Source organism: Pieris rapae, chromosome 15 (assembly GCF_905147795.1).
Source record: "Pieris rapae chromosome 15, ilPieRapa1.1, whole genome shotgun sequence".
In the NCBI taxonomy this organism is placed as follows: Eukaryota; Metazoa; Arthropoda; class Insecta; order Lepidoptera; family Pieridae; genus Pieris; species Pieris rapae.
Window position 1 is genome coordinate 3033279 of NC_059523.1, and position 20390 is coordinate 3053668.

Here is a 20390-nt window from a genome sequence, read left to right on the forward strand (position 1 = left end):
AGCTGGGAATTTTAGCCCTTGGCAAAGTGGTTTATGCCAAGGGGTTTGAGGTCTTAGAGGACAAAAGAGTTGATTGTATTTTAGTTTCAGTTTGTATTTAATTATGTAGTAAATTATTTTTTTTATAGTTCATTTGTTTTGTGGCGTTAAATACGTAACTACGTTAAATTATAGTTTTAAGATTAGGCTACATTGCTGTAATTGAATCTGAGGCAATATACTTCTTAGAATAAGTTGGATCTTGTAAAACCTAAACATACTTCTTAGATAATGGGGTCAATATTAAGAAACTCAACTTAGCGACAACTATGACTCGTTAATCATTTTTTTATTATAAGGTGACAAACGGGCAGCCTGTTTTTGTTTCGACCAATACATATTTCAATTATCCTGTTATCAGTCCAGTTTTTTTAATCATAGCCATACATATTGAAAAAGCCTTGCAAGCACGACAACTAAAACTACTATGTATTTTTTTGGTTCCTTTGAACAATTTCAATGTGAGTGGTCTGAGTACTGTAAGACTCTCGAACACTTGAAACGAAACACGTAAACTCAGGTGTAAGCACAAGTTAATCCATAAACGGCGATAAAACGTCAAGCGACCCCAAATCTCCGCTTCTGATCCATAATTGGCGCCCTCTTATTGGTGGACTAGATATTTATGCGCGCGTTCTTGCTTCTGATTGGTTGTTCGGATCCCACCCCTTTGGATTAGGGTGAGATTCAGGTTGTTTGTGATGTCACAGTTTTGATACTATGGATTAAATTCAATTCAATGTGAATGTCACTTATTTATTGTCTGCAGTGATTGCTCTTTTATAATTAAATAAAAACTACTATATATACATATATGTTTTTATTACAACTTCTACCATAAGTCGTGGCAAGCGAGAGGCAATAAATAGTATAACAGATATACAACCTTCTCTATATTATTTTTTATTAATATCTTTAAGTTAGTTTTGAAGAATGATATTCGGAAAGTAAATAAATGTTTGATTATTTGCGTCTATTGCTTCATAGTTCGTAGGCAGATTATGTTAGAAGGCGGCCGATCTCGAAGAGGGGACCCTTCACAAAATGTATAGAAATAATTTATGAACTGCATAGATTAACAGACGTTTTGATTTGTTTGTTAAGTGAACAAAAGGTCTGCTTCAAGTCAATTTTTATGCAGGAATTAAAATCTTTTTGTTTATATTTTCATCGATTACGGTCTAATGTTGTGTTGTTTTTTCTGTGTATGTATTGTTTTGTATGTGATATACATGTAAATAATTGTGACATTGGATAATTGGAAAAATTATTTTGTTAAAAAATCTACTGAAATAACTGTTAATATAAAGTACCAGACGCAACGATCGCAGTACAGCGATTTTGCATGGATGATCCCAAATGCTTCTACTGAGTACTGAGACTTGTAAAGATGCATACATACTAGAATTTGATATTTTTTATTTAAATATGTATATATAATAAAATGTCCCTGACTTCGCTGTTCACGTAATTTTTTCCATCTTACTAAAATTAATGTAAAAACCAAACTCCTAATATAAGAACCTATACACACATAGGTACCAGCTATTATATATTATAAAGAAAAAGGGCACACAGATACCTATCTAGAAATTAATGAGATATAAATATAAATGTAAGCTATCTGAAAAAAAGGCTTTTATTATTATTATAATACTTGGTTATAAATAACAATAATTTATTAACCATTGATTTTACCTGAATTTCTGTGAAATACCTAAACTTTTTACCCTAATAAGGAATTATTTTATAGCACTTTAGGTCATTTTAACAACTTACTGAGTTAGAATTCCATTAGTATACATATATTACGTTACTATTAAAATGAAACGAAACGCTCACAAAAATAGACAATTTGCTCTACGAAATCGAACGCACAACTCGACCTTTTAGTATCGAATTAAAAAAACGTAAAAGTTCTCGTCAACTATACCACCCCTTAGGGGCGGGACGCGAGCACTCATCCCTCCATCCCTATTACAACAGTTTACCGAGGTCCGTAGACGAAATAGCCTCGTTTTGGCACACAACGAGCAAAGCGACAATTATCCGCGTTATAATTATCGATTTAACATTAAATTTATGTTCTTTCAACATTTCGCTTAATCTGTGCATATTACGCGGTTATTCTTAATTCTAGTTTTTTTTAGTATTTTTTAAAATAAATCACTTAATTTTTTATAACAACGTCGACTCAAATATGTAATTTTGAAAAACAAAAATGTTATTTATTTAAAAATTTATGTGAATTAAATGAAACAATGAATCAAGAAACGCGCAGTGATTCACCAAGTGAAAAACGTCAAGATTCCAAAACGTCTTTTTTAATTGAGGATATTTTGTACCGCGGTCATAGACAACCATTCAAACAACCAGAACCAAGAAGGTTTGATATTGAACCTAAATATTTTCCATCGTCGGCTGAAGTGAGGCCTCATGTGCCAAGAGATGGTTATTTGCAAGTGGCCATGGGGGCCTTAGGGGCATATTTACACACACCCAACACTTATAAGGCTGTGGAGACACCGTATTTTTTGTCACAAGGTACATAGCTTTTTGTGTAATGTTTTCATAACTCTCGAAGCGAGCGTCTTAGTTAAACTTAAATTATACCACCGTTTCTATCAAAATATATCTTGATAACGAATTTAATTAGGTATGTAATACATAACAATAAATTACGGCTGGCCTAGTTATATAATATATCATATTATTTTAATATGTGTAATAAAACAACTATTAAAGGTAAGGTATTCCTTATGCAAATAAATACAATTCATCACAATTTTCATCACCTGTGACGATGTCAAATACAGTATTTTAGTGACCGCCGTTGAAATTATCTAACATTTGGCGACACCAGTCCATGCGAAGCTACACCATACTATAAAGCTTTCTGACGCCTAAATGTTAGTGTAATATTTTTTTTACTTGACTCATACCATTGCCTAGGCTTGCCCGTATCAGCTGATAGGTCACTCTCTTATCTTCCTCTATCAAGCGTCGCACAGCACTGAAGTTATCTTCAGCAGACGCTGTTAAAGGACGTCCCTTACGTCGATCATTGAGATTACGAAGTCCATGCTTAAACTCGTTAAACCAATTGTAAATAGTGGTATGAGATGGAGCTTCATTAAAAAATGCTAATCGCAGCCTATCAAAGCATTCTTGTTGAGTTAGCCCACAACGAAAGTCATAATAAATCATTGACCGGATATTTTCTCGTGTTAAGTTAATTTTCACATGTAACAAGAGTTTTGGATTTGCCGCCAATTCATGAAAATAAACGACAAATGAATGTAATAATACTACATTAGGTTACCAAAGAGCATTGCATATACCATAAGCATGGCTAGGTGTATGTTTTATTTTATAAAATATAAATATTTATATTTAATACCGCTACGTAGGTAAGTGATAGGTTTGTTAACATCTATGAAATAATAGTGCTATTTGTCATGCAATAAATTTTGTAATTCAAAAAATTCATGCAATCGTTTGAATGTTATTCGTTGTTAATAAATTAGGCATCACGGGGGTTGTTAATCTGGTGTACAAACATAGGAGAAGAATTTACATTCACGATTATTTGAACCAGAGGGGATTTTCCAACACCACCAGGAACGACGATTGGGTTGTCTTCAATTAAAGCTGGGCTGGTGTCAATTTGTTCATATTCGTGTTCGTCTACTAAAGCAGGGTCAGTGTTGATGTCTTCAGTCTCGTCGACTAAAGCTGGGTCAGTGTTGATGTCTTCAGTCTCGTCGACTAAAGCTGGGTCAGTGTTGATGTCTTCAGTCTCATCAACAAGAGCTGGGTCAGTGTTGATGTCTTCAGTCTCGTCGACTAAAGCTGGGTCAGTGTTGATGTCTTCAGTCTCATCAACAAGAGCTGGGTCAGTGTTGATGTCTTCAGTCTCATCGACTAAAGCTGGGTCAGTGTTGATGTCTTCAGTCTCGTCGACTAAAGCTGGGTCAGTGTTGATGTCTTCAGTCTCATCGACTAAAGCTGGGTCAGTGTTGATGTCTTCAGTCTCATCAACAAGAGCTGGGTCAGTGTTTATGTCTTCAGTCTCATCAACAAGAGCTGGGTCGGTGTTGATGTTTTCAGTCTCATCTACTAAAGCTGGGTCAGTGTTGATGTCTTCAGTCTCATCAACAAGAGCTGGGTCAGTGTTGATGTCTTCAGTCTCATCAACAAGAGCTGGGTCAGTGTTGATGTCTTCAGTCTCGTCGACTAAAGCTGGGTCAGTGTTGATGTCTTCAGTCTCATCAACAAGAGCTGGGTCAGTGTTGATGTCTTCAGTCTCATCGACTAAAGCTGGGTCAGTGTTGATGTCTTCAGTCTCGTCGACTAAAGCTGGGTCAGTGTTGATGTCTTCAGTCTCATCGACTAAAGCTGGGTCAGTGTTGATGTCTTCAGTCTCATCGACTAAAGCTGGGTCAGTGTTGATGTCTTCAGTCTCATCAACAAGAGCTGGGTCAGTGTTTATGTCTTCAGTCTCATCAACAAGAGCTGGGTCGGTGTTGATGTTTTCAGTCTCATCTACTAAAGCTGGGTTTGTGTTGATGTTTGAAGATCCATCTTCAATAATAATAGGTCCTGCAGATTCAACATCTAATATGCCAAAGGTTGAGGGGCGAGCGGCCGCAGCGACAACAAAAGCAGCGATTAGAAGTAGCTTCATCTCTGAAAAATTATGAAAAGTACATTTATAACTAATAATATCGACAAAAAAATTATTCCTCATATGCGCTTTTTATAAATGAGGTTTAGTATGTTCTTTATTTAATACATCTACTGTCTCTACTTATCCATAAATATATCTTAAAAATATTATAGGAATAAAATGTATATAAACAGTTCGAGATTATTTCTAAGGCTGGAAATGATAAAAACACATAAACATATAAAAACACAAGGGGTTAAGTTCAGGACGTTAGGAGAAGTTAAAATAAAAGTTTTAAAGAGCAATTATTAGAAACACTTTACTCGAAGCATTTAAGTGTGGCCAAGACAAGAGATAAAAAGAAATAGTTCTTGGTAAGAAACCTAAAGGGAACTAATACATTAAACATAATACTTTGAACTTCAGTTTTTGTATGAAATAATATAATATAAATAAAGTAGGTATTCTTGAACTAGGAGCATCGACAAAAATTTGTAATGTAAAAAAAGTCCTGTATTACATACCTGTATCCGATTAGTAGCTGATTGACACTATATAAATTTTGATTATATCATTCGATTATATAGAACTTACTTATCTCAAATTTCTTAAATCTAAATAGCGCAGCATTAACATTTTATTGCGAGGAAAAAGTATCAAAATGATTAGCCAGAGATACGGATATTTTATTACTTATTGGCGGTAATGTATAAAGGTTGATAGGGACATTCACTACTTCCTCAATACAAATTTACCAAAATAAACCCTTTCTAAAGGCTTTTCACTTAAGTATCATAGCAATATCTTTTGAAGTAGTATTTTGCACATGGTAAATACCTATAAGTTACGATTTGATAACGATTTTTTAACACAAATTGTAACACTATTTCTTTTATTCCTCCAATAAGACCTCCCTCCATAATATCAGCCTGTCAACGCCCACTGCTGGAAATAGCCTCTCCCTTAAATTCCTAATACAACTAGACTCCCGCAGACCAGGGCACCACTCCAGAAAGTGAAGGCCGTCGAACACTCGATTTGTTGGACTAGAAGTACATAAATAGCTTTTTTTTAATATCTCTCCCCTTGCACTAAATTGATACAACCCGAGTCGAATTCCGATAGGGTATAGGTCTATTGGGTGGTGCAGCACCGGTTTTACAGCCGAGAGTGTGGAACAGGCTCCCCAACTATTACGCCACTACCCTACGTTTGTTCTAGACAGCTAATTAAGGCACCGTAGTATCCGCTAGCGGGCTAACAGGATCGCCACTTCCCAACCTTTAAGCATAAGTTCGTTGCATGCCCTGCAGAATGTAGGTAATTGAAATACGGCCATGGAATGACATTCGCAATTAAACACGCAGTCTCTAGACGACTACCAAAGTAGCAACGGTTATTATTATTGCATGAAAAATTATTAGTTAGCAACTGTTTGTGAATAAAATAATAAAGATAGCAATTGTCTCAGGAGGTGTTACCATTATATTATTATAAACATCTGTATCTAAAATATTTAATTGTACCAGAATAATAAATATCATTTTACAGTCCAAAATAACAGTAGTTAAAAAACCATTAATGAGCCGTAATATTATATTAATTAATAATTTATATTTTAAATTATATTACCCACAATAATCATGGGCTAATAGATTAAATGAATAAATCACTCCTGTTAACAAAAAGGAGGAAAATATTAGGTACATGTTAAGTAATATGCATGATCGGATGCTGATAAATTAAACAGTTTATTGGTAAATAAAATTAATTCGTAACTCATATCAGAAGTTTATTGCCAATCGTACTGTTTACGGTATTAATAATAAACCAATTAAACTATAGAATAATCGTCATATCAAGAGATAGAAAACCTAGGTTTAAAAATCGATTGAAAACGAAGTTGTTCATTATATTTTTTTCCTCTCCACAGTATTCACTGTGAATTCGTTGTAAAAATTATATACATATTTCTAATTACAAACTCGACAGGTATATAGTAGTATTATTTTTAGTTAATCCGTTATTATATATAAATCGGTTGCCACTTGCGCAATAAAAAACGAATTTGTCGAACAATTTTAACTAAAATGAAACTTATAATAAAATTACAGTGTGTGGCTTAATACTGCGCACTTTTAGTTGACATTTTTTTAGATTTTTAGGTAACTTTGTTTATTTTCTCCAGTTTAGTAATGTTATGATACAAATAGCGTTAGCGTTCAGCCTGTGTATAATCAGTACCCATCACCATAAATATTCTTATTTATAATTATAGGCTATGTGTTAGTCTTATGGGGAATTTTTATTATTTACCTATTTTTTTATTTAGATTGTAAAAGCTCGGCACACTGATTTATTGGTAAAAGAGCCTCAGAATTCAATTTTTTATGTGACAAGCGCTTATAGGCAAACATGACATACACAAAGAGATCATACAAATATCAAAAAAAACAATTACTTAAGCTATAAATAAATTGAAATTATAAAAAACTAAACAAAAATCTGTTTTAAAGTGCAAATATGGATATCCAGACCTAACCCGTTTATTAGAATGCTCAATGTAAATATCGATTAGCTTTGACCAAAACGCGTTCTTTGCAAAGGAAAGGCAAATGGAAACCTAAAAGGTTCGGGCAATAGACCTCATTGTTAAATAGCTTAAAACAAATAACAAAACAATATTTTTTTAAATTAAAGTGCGCTAGCCTGGTCTCGTATGCTGGCAACTTTGTTTTCGAGATGCCACTGGAAAAAACAGAGAGTAACTTTTTTTATAATCTCTCGTCATATACGATATATGCGTCGCATACTTCGGCCTCCATACAACTGTACCGTATTCTAGTATGCTTTGGTTTTGATGCTTAGGAATCCTCTTGTATCCCTCAGGACTAAACCAAGCCTTCTATAAGCTTGCTTTATTGTAATGTGCTGTTCTGTGAGCGTTAGTTTATTGTCAAAAACTACCCCTAGGTCACGAGTTATTCTTTCTTTTCGAACTATCATGTTACCTAGTATAGTATATTATAATATCCTTTTTTCTACAAAAACTAATGAAAAAAAAATGTAATTTTTGGAAATTCAGCTCATTACCATTGGAAATACACAGTACACAAGTAACATGATACAGATCTGATTGGAGCAGCAAGCAATCCTCTAAAATCTACCAAGACAAAACTTGACATCATCTGCATATATATATATATATATATATATATATATATATATATATATTCATTAATGATTAAAACAAGTTATTATATCATATACACATATGTAATTATATTTAAAGTGTACTTACTATAACTGGGGTGCTACAGGTTTTATAATACCTACTGTAACTATTTGCATATACATTATCTCAAGTCACATATTATGTCTAAATTTAAGTTATAGATTTTAAAAAGTACTGAAAATCGTTAAAAGTTTTTAGTTAATAAGTTTAGGTAGGATATTGCGTAATAAAAGATGTGTTGTTCATTTGCCGCACACTGTATTTTTTTTGCTTTTTTACCATTTTTGGTATAAAGTTTGTTTTTGTGTTAGTTTGTTATTGTTATTATTATTATTTTTTATATTTATATTTATATTTTATATTTATTTTATATTTTTTATTATTTTTTATATTTTTATATTTATTATTATTCTTTTTGTTTTTTAATCAATTTTAATGCATTTAAATTCGACGCGATAAGAATGGGGTTTTTACTCCAGCGATCTATGAGGTGTAAATAAATTTATTATTATGCATGGTTTTATCTTCAATAAAAAATAAAAGCCATAGATTTTGATATGCATTGTTGAATCGGTCTACTGAATACAAAAACAAATAATTATATCGTCTTATTACGACCTGTAATATCTAAATTTTATGTATCAAAGTCAAAGCCAAATTTTGTGTTTACCCGTGTAATTGATTTATTTAAATTTTTGCCTTAGGTGTGCCTTACCACGCCTTGTTTACTCCGTCGGAGCTTTCACTATCAGCATTGAAGCACTGCCGTCGAAGGAAAGCAAGGACTGTATTTTCCGATCCACAGTTAACAGGTAATCAAAACTTTGTTATATTTCTGTAACTCGTGTAGGCTCGAATAACCAAAAGATCAGTATTTTTATTTTTTATCTATTTGTTTTCGGAGACATGTTTGTACTTTATTCTGTTGCAAGGTATCATGTGATATAATAAAGATTTATAACATAATAATAACATAAATAATAATAATAATAATAACATAATAAAATTATTTAACTAAAATTACAGATAGTAACGGCCCTTTTTCCGCACTGTTTTAAAAAACTGTCTTACGGAAGAAAGGTTACAACAAACCACAATAATATTATTTTAACTATACAAAACTAAAGAATCATAATATGAAAAAAAATCAGTGGCGCTACAACCTCTTTTAGGTCTTGGCCTCAGATTTCTGAATCTGTTTCATGATCATTTTTAAATCTAATAGGCAAGTAGGTGATCAGCCTCCAGTGCCGTCGAGTTTTTGGGTCTATGACATGTCGGTTTCACTGTAAGCTAAATTCAATAAAAAACCATTTAATAGAATTTGTGTTAATTGTTTCTATTCACATAGAATTTGACATTTTTTCTCTACTCTCGATTAAGCCTAAGAAGATTTAACTTTTAAAATTAAAAAGGCTGTATGGTGATTCTTAATATAGGTCTGGAAAAGCGTTTCGAGTCGCAACGCTACCTGTCAACACCAGAAAGAGTGGAACTAGCTGGTGCACTCAACCTTTCTGAGACGCAAGTAAAAACCTGGTTTCAGAATCGAAGGATGAAGCATAAGAAACAGATGAGGAAACTGCAACAAAAAGGTATTTATTGATAGCTATGGTTATTTTTTAAGAAAATAGAATTACCGGTGCTCTCTTGACAAATTAAGTTCAAATCTAAGTATAATAATTTTTTTTTCACTTTTTATTATTTTTAAATGCTTCTACCCTGCTCTACTGCTATCTTTTAAATAATGATTGGTAATTTTTATATACCAAACTTCACATATAGGACAATATATTCTGAAAGATGTTTAACTTAGGTTTACATATCAATCAAATTAAATAGAACGTTGAAATTAAGTTTTTTTAGTTATTATTATTGTTGCTTAAGTCAACTGCAATATTCTTTCAGAAATGCGTATTCTGGAATTTATATTTTTTTCTAATGATTAAACAACAATATATACAATAGTACTACCTACCACATATTATTTAGCTAAATCCATTACAATTGTAAGTCGCTGACAGGAAGAAAGGAACAAAGAACATATTAGATATTATTTTATATGAAATTATATAAAACGAGCAATAAAATTATCAGAATTACAAGAATCAAAATGGAACAGTATTTAGCCAGTTTCAATAAATTTCTTTCCTTTAATAATGAAAAACAATCAAGTCGAATGTCATATTGTCTTATAAAGTTATTTAGGAACTATTTCAATGTAGCAGGCGATATTGCTTAGTTTATTAGCGAACGTATAACTACTAATTACCGAGGAATTTATAACTAACTTTCAGGTCTTGTTAGAAATAGTTGTTCTCAAGTATTTGATACAAATGGGCTTTATTAGTTTTGATAGTATTTATTTATAGTTTAATACATTGTTTATAAGAGGAGTATAATATACTAGTAAAGTGGAAACATTAATTATATATAGTTACGGCCAGTTATTTTTTTATAAACGATAATGTGATATACTCATTACAATATTGTAGTTACTACAACAGTAAATTTAAAATAAATCGTTGGAAAAAAAAATTTCAAAACTATTAGGCAGTGCAAATTATCTATGACTTATACGAATACGATTATTCTAAATATCGAAACATATTTATAGTTAATCTTAGTACACAAAAGGAAGCACAATACTTCTTTACTTACCTAAAGTACAATTACCCTTACGTAAAACTAAATACAAAATTAAAATTCCTAAGTATAATATTTAACGAAAACGTTGAAAAGCATTTATACCTAATTTGTAGGTAAGTACCAATATTAATTACTATGATTATCCGATTTTCAATATGTTATTGCTAGCTCGAGACATTAAAGTTCTATAAAAAATTCGACCATAATGTCTGCAAATTAAAGTCTAAAACAGATCGTAGCACTTTGTAGATACAAGGCACCTAATTGACTGAAGCCGACCTCAAAGACGAGTAAATTAAATTTGCAATCGCCGCTTTGGCGCCACAACTCAAGACGTTCCTTAACTAAATTACGAAGACAAGATGGCGGACGTCTTGGTTGCCATGACAACTTTCGTCTTGAAATTCATGCTGAGGTATTTTGATACTAAACACAAGGACTAACAGTTTAATATCAAACGAGGGCCGATATTCTTCAAAGATAGGAAGGGCCTATGCTATAAACGATTGTGAAGTAAAATATATCTGATTATGTAGGGACTAAACAATCTTAAATGTATTTATTACTATTAACAACTGAAAGAAAAACTACTCTTCAGTGTTTTATCATTAACAATTGATCTATAAGCTGTATTTCTGAAGTTATTTTAATATACAATAGGGTTTACGTGTAATGAAATTGTATATATTGTTATCAAACTAACATGAAATTTTACCCTAGGTACTGTTGCGGTGGATTTCACAACTAAACACACAATGAAATGTTCTCAGGTAAACAAAAATAACTTTACTATATATAAATGCAGTAAAGTACAGTAACACCATATATAACAACAGTATAGCAACATTAATTCGTATCAAGTTTTCAGAAAATGTTTATATATCGTGTACTGCGAAATTTTCCATATAACTTAATGCTTTATTGCTTGTGTTGCATACTATAGAAATAACCTATATATAATTTATTCGTTATAGATGAGTTAGAAAACGTAAAAATAAGAAATATAATTTTTATTATACATGTATTTAATATATTATATTTATAGATATCCGTTCAATAAAAAAATGTCGTATTATTAACCTGCTCATTGTAGTTTCTGAAGCGGCTGAAATACAATGAATATATTATAATATACGAGTTTCTATCTAATATCTTCAATATTTTACGTTTTCTTACTACCCATTAGGTTATAGAGTATTTTAAAGGCGTGCAGTTTTATCTTTGAGCCTTAGATATCTGTTCCATGATTATGGCTGCAGGAGCAGGTGATGAACCATCTGTGCCTGACACACACCGTAGACTTTTCGACTAAGGCATGCTGGTTTCCTCACGATGTTTTTTATCACCTTACGAGCGATTGTTATATACGCACTTAGACATAGTCAACGACCAAAATAAAGGTGCATTACAAGCCACTAGGCCAACTCTGCTCTGAAACTGAAAATTTCAACGTGGTTAACAATAAATAAAACAAGTTAATAACCACTAATAAGATATATTGAGCCATAAAATAAGATTTACAGACAAATAAGTAAAAAAGGTTTTCTAATTCTCTAATTCTCTCTGCCTCTACCTTCTGACCTTGTATAGAATGACAAAAAGTCGTGTTAGCCAAGTGGCAATCTCGGAACTCTCGAGGAGGCGGTCCGTTCAAATTCCGACTATACACTAATGGATTTCTCTATTATTAAGCTTACTGAATACTGGCTAACATATATTCTTTTACAGGATGATTCCCGAATATCAACAACCCACACTTCAGACTCCGAATCGGAACACAGTGACAGCGATATTGATATCGTCGGTGAATCGAATTACGCACATCACTACTCTAATACGTAAAGTTGTTGTATGTTCGAATAAAATACTATTTTATTGAATTAAAACGAATTTGAACTAGAAAACAGGATGTCTCATATATATTAATTCTTTAAAATTGGGTTCTGTCACCACTGTCTCTAAACACGCGTTAAATATCGTACATTCAAGTTAAACATTGTGTTTTTAATACAGTTATATCTTAATATAAGTATTAAGATATTCGTTCCACATTCGTTCTTCGACCTTTTAAGCTTAGATTTAGCTACACAACAACATTTGCTATGCTAATGCACAGATTTTAAGGTATATTTAAAAAAAAATATTGGAATTGGTCCAACCGTCTTTGAGTTGCACTTAGCATCATTTGTGATTAATTTTATATAATATTTTTTCTAGTTCAACGTTGTATTATTGCAATAAAACAGTATTATTAAATATTAGGGTCAATTGAACTATAGGTACTATCTAATGTCAACTAGGTACAAATCAAGTTCTAATTAATTTATTATAAACCCAACAAATACTACTACTGCTACTACTACTTACAATAAAAAGCATAATTGTGTGAAATATTTGATTGCTTGACGGGTCACAAAGCCGATAGGAATCCAAGATTGAGCTCAAAAATTGACAATTCTATTATGTGGGATAAATAATTTGAAACTTCAAAATGTCAAAATCCTATGCTTAAGAGTTTTTACTAAGCGAAAACAGCATTTGGTCTGTTGTACGTTAATTAAGCCAACCGAGCTCCTTCCAGAGCCTGAAAGTTTTCTGGGCGCTGCAGGCTTCACGTCCTTACTGCACGGCGGGAAGCCAGTGTGGGTCCTTTAAGTTACACGGACCCTGCTGGTTCTGTAACCCAAAATGTATTGACCCTTGACACGTGAAACTTCTACCGCTCTCTTTCCTGTGCCACTTTCCACCAGTTGCTGGCTCTGAGCTACACCAGGTCCAAGTTATCATGACAACTCTACATTTTAAGTTTATTATTTTTATTTAAAGTAGAATATTGATTTTTCTTTGACGGTCATTATAATTCCAGCCAAACCTTTGCGAAACGTTATCCCTGTTACTTGGGGATTCTTTTACAAACCACTTTATAGTTTTATAGTGTTTAATATTGTTACCTACCAGTCTTACCTCTCTAATTCAGCCGTTTTAACAAGAGCATTTCTGTCTCTTTTCAATGTACCGTAAATACAATTTGATGGAAAGAGACAACGATTTAAGATTAAGTGGGCTACTCTATGGTTATGGTAGCCCCCAGAATTTCAATCACCAGACAACTAGCGATAGCGGGTGAAGTTTTTCGTAAATACCCAGATATTTGTTTTTAGCTGTATGATAGATCTAAGATAGTATTAGGTAATAAAATCGGTCATAAAATTTTGTCTAATATAATAATGTCTAGTCTTTTGGATAAGTCGTTAAAGTAGAGAATTGTGCAATAATTATGTGAATATAAGTATTAATAAAGATTAAATAGTTTTCGCAGCTGTCAACATTTCATATATATAGTGTTATATCTCGCCAATAGATTTAACTTATTATATACATATAACTTATTTAAATTATATATTATAAGCAGCTAACCGTTTTATTTGTATATGTCTACGAGGAGGCTCAGCTACGAAGATGGCTAAAATAAAATATAGTTTAGAAAATACTATTAAACCTGGATACAACATTACGTTGTATGTTACAATAGATGGACATTAATTGGTGATTTAGCTGCTAGCAATGTAATAAAAAACATAAAATAAAAATACTTATGTTTCGTGTATATACAAATTACATGTTGGAAAACAATTTTTTGACATTCAATAAGATTATTTAAGTTAAATTTGTACATATTAGAGTAGTATGAATGCTCAATAAATGAATAATCATGCGTGTTTTGTTTTATTAAACCTAAATCTGAAAATTTTTGGCGAATATATTTTATTTATTTATTTATTCCAGTACATCATTCTACCTTACCAGTTACTACTAATTCGATAGAACGCCAACACCCACACCAATTATCCTTCTTAAAAAAACATTAAATAATTATACTTATATGCCTAAATCTTATATATAGCAAGCAACTTTTGTGAACTTAGTGTACAAACAAATAGGTCTCCATAGAAATTTCGTAAACTATTTGTATTGCTCGCGTGAGTGGCGCTTTGCTAACCAAGTTGGAATAGGCGCGCGATACTTCCAAAAGTTTAAACGTAAGCCTTAGGTTTCTAATTGGTACCCGTAGACCCAGTCTCTCCATTATATCCAGATTATGCATCCGACACGTAAGTATCTTAATTATAATCCTCATTGTGCTAGAAGATGTAAGGACAGTTGCTGCAGACTGGTATGTCAATCGCTGTTGTCTTGGAAAAAATCTTTTTAGTAGCTACAAACGCACACATGGAATAGTTTGCTTTACTACTTCGCTTTTCCAAAATAAAAACTGCTTTTACGGTTCCGTTCCGTTTTTCCCGATATAAAACTTCTTCAGAGTTCAAGGAATAACTTTAAAAAAACATTTTAGTCGAGCGGTATTCGAGTTTTGCACTAAGCTATATATTCTTTGTTATATATTTTAACATTTGTGTAATAGTATTTAGTCCGCATTCTTTTGTGGAGGTAAATATTCGAAGTAGCTTTTGCTAGTTTAAGGACAATTATTTAGGGTAGGTAATTGAACGAATCACAACGCTTGTTATGAGGCACGTGACACGAAATTTTATTTAGAAATTTAATAAATTATTATAGGGATGCGGTTATTGGGGGTTAAATAATAGGTCATTAATTTGTTTTGGAAAGTATGAACGAGTTTAGATGTTTATTTTGACATCTTGTGTCATCATTAATCCGCTCAAAAATATGTAGATATTTATCTATTTCTAAGTTTTAATATAAATAATTTTTATTTGTATTACAATTAAATATTACAATATTTTATATTACACACAGATCTTCCAAGACATACACTGTTAAGTTTTTACTATTATTTTTATATTTTTGCGTCTGAGGCACAAACTAACTTTTGTCGTCTCTAGCAGAATAACCAGCTCTTTGGAACACGTCTGCTCCACAGCATAATGTTGAGCCAGGGTCAGTTACAACAACACACAACATTACACACTTAAAATGTACCTTATTCGTATTTATTCCATTATTTTTGTAATTTCTCTTTTTTATTATTATTTTGTGTATGGGTTTCGTTAGTTGCATGTTATGTCTGTCTGTTATTGTCATCCATTATAATAATGTAGAATTCAAATTCTTCTGAATCAATTCGCGGCCTTCATAGGCATATGCCAAGTAGCCAAAGAAAGATAGACATTGAAAAAATTATGTTTGATTTTAATCATGTTTCAGACCTAGCCTCTATACATAGATCCATTTTTTTCTTATTGGTTCTTGATACTTTAATATGGTACGTAAAAGATTATAAAGTAAAATAAAACTCGCCTGATGGCACGAATAAACCGCTTTTTTAGTTATTTATATAATAGTTCATTCTTATTAAATGCAGTTAATCCGTGTAATAAATGACATACGCTATAATGGAGATACGCAGAGATCAGTCACCTGTATCAAAGGATATTCACATTGGATGAAGCTATGCAATAGTCTTAGGAAAATAAATTAAATTAATTTTCTTTTTTCTAATTTATAGTATATAGTATGTCTAAAATTTAATAAGCAAGGTTATATTCTGTGAGAGTACTTAGACCATAAATTAAGATTTGAAGATAATTATAAATAAATTAACACTTCATTTTATTAATAAATTTGACACTTAACTAGCAAGCCGATATTTATATGGCTGGCTGGATTGTCATTTTTAGAATTAAATAATTTGAATGTACCACTTTCCTTGCAAACAAACGATTTATTATTATAATTTATTAAGATGAAGCTTCCGCATTCGATCTGTTATACGTTAATTCCTAGCTAATTAAGCCAACCTAGCTCCTTCCAGAGCTGGAAAGTTTCCTGGGCGCTGCAGACTTCACCTCCTTACTGCCCGGCGGGAAGCCAGTGTGGGTCGCTGATTACTCCGAGTTGAAACAGCTTCGACACATGAGAACGTCCGCGCCAAGGACTATGAGATGTTTATATAGGAAACAGGCATTATCAGTTTTGAGGCTTTATGGTCAACAGAATTAATATCAAAATAACAATAGAAATATTGCCGATTGCGTGTTTGCTGACAGTACTATATTGGATTAACTGAAGTCTGCGTTTTGTGACCAATTGTGATTTTGGGGTTCTGTGGATCTTGAATATCTGTGAAACGAGGTTTGCACTTGAGAGAATTTATAAGGCAATTGTAATTTTTTACTTCTTTGGTGTGCAGCAAATAAGATATACGGGGCTGATGTAAGGTCTTTAGGGTGAAATTCAGAAACAAGACTATTACTTCCATAAGTCAAAACCCAATACATTTTTGACGTAGACTTAGCACTAAGTCGCGTCAGAACCCGGCCCTGAAGATATTTTCAGTAGTTAAATCAATACAAATTTATACCATGTGTTATGTACTAAAATTGTACCTAGTTTCAAGTTTTAGTAAAAATAGAAACAAACGTTTTACAGAGAAATTTTTCACGTCTTACGTTTGGTAAAGATACCCATGGCGTAAAGCCGTCCCCATAATTAAATCACGGCATCTATTCGCAAAATTAAAAAGAATTTCTCTCTCAATCGAGCCCTTTTCGCGCGAATACTATATTGTTGGTACATTGACCAATCTACGTTGACCCTTACAAATATATGTTTTATTCCAAATTCAGTTTTAATGCTGTGACATAAAGGTCATGTAAAAACGTTATAGACCTTTATGAAGTGGCGGGTTTTGATTGTTGAAATATGGCAAATGTTTGATGAACTATCAAAGAAATATTTTGCACGATTTTCGATTTTATTTCTATGAGTGACAGTCATTTGTTATTTTTTACGGTTCCTCCTAGACTGGTCATATATAATTTGAAGTTATTACAAGTTGGAATGCACCGCTTTGATCGAGTTATGAGCGGATTGATCTATTTGAGGGACTATAATTTTATTGCTATTTTTGATGGAATATGGCTATGCACTTAGGGTTCCTTGTTTAAGTTATATGAAGATTTAGGTAATATGTCATTATATAAGTAAAATTTAGGTATAAAATTAAATTGTGGGAATTCTGACGTCGATTTTAGATTAATATTTCAAACTACATATGACAGCACCTAACGAAAATTTTATTTACACTAATCAATCAGGGATTCTACATTTTAAATTCACTTCTTATAGTAAAAATTATCTATTTAAATATAAACTAATAAAAATACAATAACACTTGCATTATGATTTTGTCTACGTTTCATAACAATTAAGAAAAAACACACAAGTATGAAAAAAAATGAGCCCTAAAATCCCTAACAGATTGTAATAATCCAAAGATTACAGACTAATATAGTACTACAAAGGTTAAATGGCACCAGGGGACGTGACATTTGTGACTAAATGCTGTTATTAACTGTCATTTTAAAACGCCAATCTAAAGATCAGAGATAATACATTAATTTGATTATAACGGGGCGTTCAAAATTGTTGTATGTTTAAAATATTAAACCAATTAGATATATGAAAGTGCGTAAATTATATATGTATATATAGAATACAACTTTAAAACTCGGCGAATATTGAATTGGTAACTTTCAGCAAAAATACCACTAATGGCATTCAGCCAATTAATTTCAATACAGTGATTTTGTTTTCCGTAAGAAAACGCTGATGTTACAAAATTGAGATCGCACGGTAAAGAAACTTACAACTGAAGTGATGATACCAAGAGCTAACAGAGTACCGGGCAGGTTATTGTTTTGTCAATTGGGTATAATTTACATCTATAAAGTGTGGTAAAAAATTTAAATTAAAATATTTTTTTCGTGCAGAGATTTTTTTGCTGAATAGTGCATAATATACTATATGAGATAAAGAAGAAAGATAAACTATATTTTATTTATTATTTTTAAGCATTTGATAATAAGATTTTTAATGTATTATTTCTAGTTACTGTTTAAGTTATTAAGTCTACTGTTCCCGCTTTGTAATATGATAGTGTCTCAGGGTTGTGATGGCTGACACCGAAGAAGTTTCATAATATTCCATATTTCGTTTATTGTTAATTGTTTATGTTTGTTCTACACACATTTCTAATTCTGTTTAGTTGATGATTCTCAAAGACCTGCCTACTTACAAGGGCGTACCCAAAAGAAGCATTAGCCAAGCCACGTAGTTATTGTAGTGTTTTAAATTTTTTTTTCTATATAACATTTTTTTTACCAGGTAAATTAAGTGATAATAGTTAGTGTAATAGGCCTAATAGATTTGCAGCTTAATTACATTTACAACAACAAAAAATCTAGATAGCAATCTATATTTTGTTAAATATTATTTTATTAATAAAAAAACGTTAAAACTATTAACCACCAACCCTATCGCCTTGTTAGTATCTGTCACCAATCACACCCCTTACGGAAGTAACATACTTAAAACTTAACCTCACAATATGGCTAAAACGCAAAAAATATGATGTCTTATTTCTATTGAATTAAAGTTCCTATTTCAGTAAAATTTCCGCACATTTTCTTAAACACATCTAGTTCTCAAGAATCATACGCAAAAGGCGACTTTATTACATTATAACAAGGTTCAAGATAATATGTTTTCGAGCATTTTAAGGCCAAGTGCTCAAGTGAAGAAACAATTAAGGTTCCGCTTCTTTTGACATCGCTTGATGGAGATTTTTCTAGGGCCCTTTAAAATGTCGTGCTTTAAAATTATATTACCCTCAGTAAAAACTAAAAAGTATTTGAGTATCAAATGTATATTTTAATTTTAAGAGTGAAATAAATTTTATGTATCTACATTAAACAAAGTTAATGTAACGCAATTTACTCAATTGAAATCAAATTAAAAGATGTTTTAATTCTTCTAATATAAAGAAAAAAAATATTATTCCTAAGAAACCTCTTGTTTACCTTTGATAATTTTAGAATCCACCAAAAGTAATAATAAATTTATAAAATGCAATCTAGATTATAACCCACGTTAAGAAAAGTTACATTACGTTAAGAAAAGTTACATACGCTGCGCCGTTGTTGATTTTTAGGTAGATCCTTTTTTAACCATTTTAGTTTTTATTCAATTAGAATAATTGTACGAATGACAGTTTGGCCTACGTAAGAAATATCTTTACCCTAAAGTGATATAAATGTTTTGTAAAGTTTGTCAATATAAAGAAAATTTTAATAAAACAATCCGACTCCATATTGCCAATTAATTATTTTACTTTCGATATAAATACGGTACTATACTTACTGCGTATTTTAAATAACCGTAAATTTGATGTAATCAATACATGCATATTTTAAGTATAAGCACCTAAAATAATGGCTACTAACGAAATTGAATTCAATTATTTTTAAATTGACACTAAATACTCAATGCTACAAGGAAACGTCGGCTATTAGAAAATTTCCCGCGTTTTGTCGTCAGCGCGCGCTTTACGTCAATTAACAAGTGATTATCCTACTCAACGGTAGATGGCGCGGATCGGATTACTGTCCTTCGGGACTTGTTAGTTTTGCAAATATATATTATTCACCGCATTTTCGACCATATATCGTTGTAGTTAAAGTGTTTTCTATTGTTTGCTTTTAGTAATCACTTGAAAATTTAAATAAAATATATTGCTTGTACCATAGAATTCATTTTCCTCAACAAAAGTCGAAAATTTAAAATAAAAAAAATTTAAACATTTTCTTTCGTTGAAAGACGAAGAAAAAGAAAAGAAAGACTTTTGATTGACTACACGGAAAAATAAAAAATCCACAATTATAAAGTAATGTAAAAAAACCGTTTTATGGTAAATAGAAATATTATTTTTCATCGAGGTGATAAAGAGCGTACCAATACTTAGAAGGACGGCATCGC

At 31.6% G+C, this 20390-nt stretch overlaps 2 protein-coding genes across 4 annotated transcripts; one reads left to right on the forward strand and one right to left on the reverse strand.

The window, feature by feature from the left end:
• The first annotated feature begins 1872 nt into the window (after window positions 1-1872).
• LOC110997938 (brain-specific homeobox protein homolog) lies at window positions 1873-12945 on the forward strand. Its single transcript, XM_045631416.1, has 5 exons — window positions 1873-2583; window positions 8648-8755; window positions 9383-9538; window positions 11313-11362; window positions 12321-12945. The coding sequence occupies exons 1-5, from the start codon at window positions 2301-2303 to the stop codon at window positions 12432-12434; spliced, it is 711 nt and encodes a 236-aa protein (XP_045487372.1). The 5' UTR covers window positions 1873-2300; the 3' UTR covers window positions 12435-12945.
• LOC110997937 (nuclear anchorage protein 1-like) lies at window positions 3492-5318 on the reverse strand. 3 transcript variants are annotated; one of them, XM_045631415.1, is made up of 3 exons: window positions 5233-5318; window positions 4532-4728; window positions 3492-4492 (listed from the first exon to the last, which is right to left on the reverse strand). In XM_045631415.1, exons 2-3 carry the CDS (start codon window positions 4724-4726, stop codon window positions 3563-3565), a joined length of 1125 nt encoding a protein of 374 aa, XP_045487371.1. In that variant the 5' UTR covers window positions 4727-4728; window positions 5233-5318; the 3' UTR covers window positions 3492-3562. The 3 variants fall into 3 exon arrangements, with proteins under 3 accessions (XP_045487371.1, XP_045487370.1, XP_022122019.2); XM_045631414.1 differs by having other exon boundaries at window positions 3492-4063; window positions 4103-4728; XM_022266327.2 differs by having other exon boundaries at window positions 3492-4728.
• Window positions 12946-20390: the final 7445 nt, after the last annotated feature.

Bases quoted from the DNA above. Each gene is read 5' to 3' on its own strand.
- LOC110997938 (XM_045631416.1), top strand. From the start codon at position 2,301: ATGAATCAAGAAACGCGCAGTGATTCACCAAGTGAAAAACGTCAAGAT. The intron at 2,584-8,647 runs GTACATAGCTTT...TTTTTGCCTTAG, and splicing joins ACCGTATTTTTTGTCACAAG to GTGTGCCTTACCACGCCTTG. The intron at 9,539-11,312 runs GTATTTATTGAT...ATTTTACCCTAG, and splicing joins GAGGAAACTGCAACAAAAAG to GTACTGTTGCGGTGGATTTC.
- LOC110997937 (XM_022266327.2), bottom strand. From the start codon at position 4,726: ATGAAGCTACTTCTAATCGCTGCTTTTGTTGTCGCTGCGGCCGCTCGC.